At 55.9% G+C, this 3,376-nt stretch overlaps 1 protein-coding gene across 1 annotated transcript; it reads left to right on the top strand.

Annotated features, from left to right (window-relative positions):
* The first annotated feature begins 235 nt into the window (after window positions 1-235).
* Window positions 236-1,168, top strand: LOC141731640 (olfactory receptor 14A16-like). The gene has a single exon (XM_074558054.1). The coding sequence runs from the start codon at window positions 236-238 to the stop codon at window positions 1,166-1,168; it is 933 nt and encodes a 310-aa protein (XP_074414155.1).
* Window positions 1,169-3,376: the final 2,208 nt, after the last annotated feature.

Below are 3,376 nucleotides of genomic sequence, written 5' to 3'. Positions count from 1 at the left end.
TCTGCAGGGCAGAGTTGAGCCCCCAGGGCTGGGCTGGGCTCTGGCAGCACTGGCAGGGCCCATCCCTGGGCACAGGGGAAGCAGCTGCTGGCAAGGACAGCTCCAGGCAGCAGAGCCCTGGGCAGGCAGTGGGGGGAAAGTGCCCCCAAGCTGTGCTGGGATATATAAAGTCCTCTCTAAATGCAACTATTCCATCATTATTTTTCTTACAGATTCCCATGCCAAGATAGTGCAAATGTCCAACAGCAGCTCCATCAGCCACTTCATTCTGCTGGCATTGGCAGACACGCGGCAGCTGCGGCTCCTGCACTTCTGCCTCTTGCTGGGCATCTCCCTGGCTGCCCTCCTGGCCAACGGCCTCATCATCAGCGCCGTAGCCTGCGGCCACCACCTGCACACGCCCATGTTCTTCTTCCTGCTCAACCTGGCCCTCAGCGACCTGGGTTCCATCTGCACCACTGTCCCCAAAGCCATGCACAATTCCCTCTGGGACACCAGGAACATCTCCTACTCAGGATGTGCTGCCCAAGCCTTTCTGATTTTATTTTTTCTTGCAACAGAGATTTGCCTCCTGACCATCATGTGCTATGACCGCTACGTGTCCATCTGCAAACCCCTGCACTACGGGACCCTCTTGGGCAGCAGAGCTTGTGCCCACATGGCAGCAGCTGCCTGGGCCAGTGCCTTTCTCAATGCTCTCATGCACACAGCCAATACATTTTCCCTTCCCCTGTGCCATGGCAATGCCCTGGGCCAGATCTTCTGTGAAATCCCACAGATCCTCAAACTCTCCTGCTCCAAATCTTACCTTAGGGAATTTGGGCTGCTTGCTGTTAGTGCCTGTTTATCATTTGGTTGTTTTGTGTTCGTTGTTTTCTCCTATGTGCAGATCTTCAGGGCCATGCTGAAGATCCCCTCTGAGCAGGGACGGCACAAAGCCTTTTCCACCTGCCTCCCTCACCTGGCTGTGGTCTCTCTGTTCTATAGCACTGGCACATTTGCCTACCTGAAGCCCCCCTCCATGTCCTCCCCATCCCTGGATCTGGCCCTGTCAGTTCTGTACTCAGTGGTGCCTCCAGCCCTGAACCCCCTCATCTACAGCCTGAGGAACCAGGAGCTCAAGGCTGCAGTGTGGAGACTGATGACTGGATGCTTCCAGGAACATTAACCTGTTGGCCAGTACTTGCAAATCACTTGTAATAAAAGTAATCTTTGATACTTCTCTTGGTTTCATTTTAGAATTTCATTACCTTTGTTTTACTTTTTTCATATTGTCCAAAAAGAAATTTCATTGTTTGTTCCATTGGTCATTTTGTTCCTCTCCACTATCCCTGTAACCAAAGACTGTGTCAATGAGGGGCTGTCTTCTTGGTGCCTTTAAATGAAATGATGATCTCTCCCAACAAAGTTTTCAGCAGAAAAATGCAGAACTTTTCTGTCCTTTTGTTGCCTTCTCTGGAGCTGCAGCAGCAATGTCTGTGTGCAGAGCTGGGGGCAGATCAGTGCTGGCCCAGCAGCTGTGCCCAGCAGCAGCACTTGGTGTTATCAGTGCTGCTGCCGTGGCCCTGCCCCGCTGCCCTGGTGGCCCTGGTGTTGCTGCAGGGCCTGAGTGCTCTCGGGGCCGGGCACAGCCCTGGGGGTGGCAGTGCCGGGGCTGCAGCAGGGACAGGCCATGGGCACTGCTGGGGCAGCGCTGACGCCTCAGCCCAGGCCCTGGGGGCTCCAGGCTCTATGCCCAGGCTCTCTCAAGAACACGCCCAGGCCAATGCTCAGCACAGAAAAGCCCCGTGAGCAGCCCCAGGCTGGCCATGGGCAGGCTGGGGGCAAACAGCATGGCTGGGGCTCTGCAAGGGCCCTGGGTGAGATGGGAAGGAGCAGCACAGCAGGGGCTGATTCATCCCCAGTGCACTGCACAGCCCAGGGCAGCGTCCCAGAGCGTCTTCATGGAGCTGCCAACAGCATCCCCCCTCTGCAGCCCTGGCCTCTCCCCAGCTCACACAGGTGCCCCATCCTTGCAGGCACAGACACGGCAGCACTGGCTCAGCAGCCCCTGTTTGCATTGCACAAAGCAGACAGGAGCCACCCCCATGCTGTTGGTGTGGGGACATGAACCTGAGGGAGCACAAATGCCATCAGCCCCTGGAGCCGGCAAGGGCTGGGGGACACCAGGGAAAGCACTCAGGTTTGTCCTGGCCTCTGCAGTCAGCCAGAAAGTTTGTTCCCATCAGCTGGGAGTTTCCTGTCCCACTGCAGATGCTGTTGCTCAGAGCCAGGGCTGCCTGTCAGCCACTCCCAAACTGCCCTGAGCATTTCCTTGCCTTTACCTTTGCTTTCTTTACTTTTCCCTGCTACAAATGTCTTCCTTTTTCTCACCACAGGGGGCTTAGAACTGGACACAACACTCAAGGCACTGTCCAACCAGTGCTGAGCACAGGGGAGGAATCCCTGCCCTGCTCCTACTGGCTACACCATTTCTGATCCAGACCAGGAGCCATTGGCCTTGTTCGCCACCTGGGCACACTGCTGGCTCATGTCCAGCCTGCTGTCTATCAGTCCCTGCAGGTCCCTTTCTGCCTGGCTGCTGTCCAGCCACTCTATCCCCAGCCTGTAGTGCTGCAGGGGTTGTTGTGGCCAAAGTGCAGGACCCGACACTTGGACTTGTTAAACCTCACCTTGCTGGATTTGGGCCCTGGATCCAGCCTGTCCAGGGTCCTCTGGAGAGCCCTTCTACCCTCCAGCAGATCAACACTCCCAGGCAACTTGGTGTCACCATGGTTCCATAAGGCCCCAGAGTGTCCCAATGATCTCCATGTTTCCATGAGGCCTCCCAGTGTGGCAATGTCTCTTTGGCTCCATGGGACCCCTTGGTGTCACAAAGTCCTTTGGCTCCTTGGGCCCTGCAGTGTCACAATGGCCCTTGGTCCCCCAAGGCCTTGCAGTGTCACAATGGTCCTTGGTTCCATGAGGTCTGGCAGTGCAGCAATGCTCTACTTGGTTCTACAGTGTCACCATGGCCTCCTGGTCCCAAGGAGCACCACAGTGTCAAACATGTTTCCTTCATTCCAGGAGTTTCTGAGGAGCAGCACTGGCCCCTTGGTTCCATGGGGCCCTGCAGTGTCACAATGGCCCCATCCTGACACCAGGTCCTTCTTTGTCACAATGCTCTGCATGGTTCCACAAGGCCCTGCAGGGTCACAGTGGCCTCTTGGTTCCAGGAGGCCTCAGAGTGCCACAAGGAATTCCTTGGTGCTGCAGTGTCACACTGATCCTGTAGTGTCACCAGGGACCCTTGGTTTCATGGGGCACCAGACTATCACAATTGTTCATTTAGTTCCCATAGTCCTTGAAATAGAGCAATGGCCCCTTGATTCCATTG

This window comes from Zonotrichia albicollis, chromosome 24 (assembly GCF_047830755.1).
Source record: "Zonotrichia albicollis isolate bZonAlb1 chromosome 24, bZonAlb1.hap1, whole genome shotgun sequence".
In the NCBI taxonomy this organism is placed as follows: domain Eukaryota; kingdom Metazoa; phylum Chordata; class Aves; order Passeriformes; family Passerellidae; genus Zonotrichia; species Zonotrichia albicollis.
This window is presented reverse-complemented; position numbering and strand designations above follow the sequence as displayed.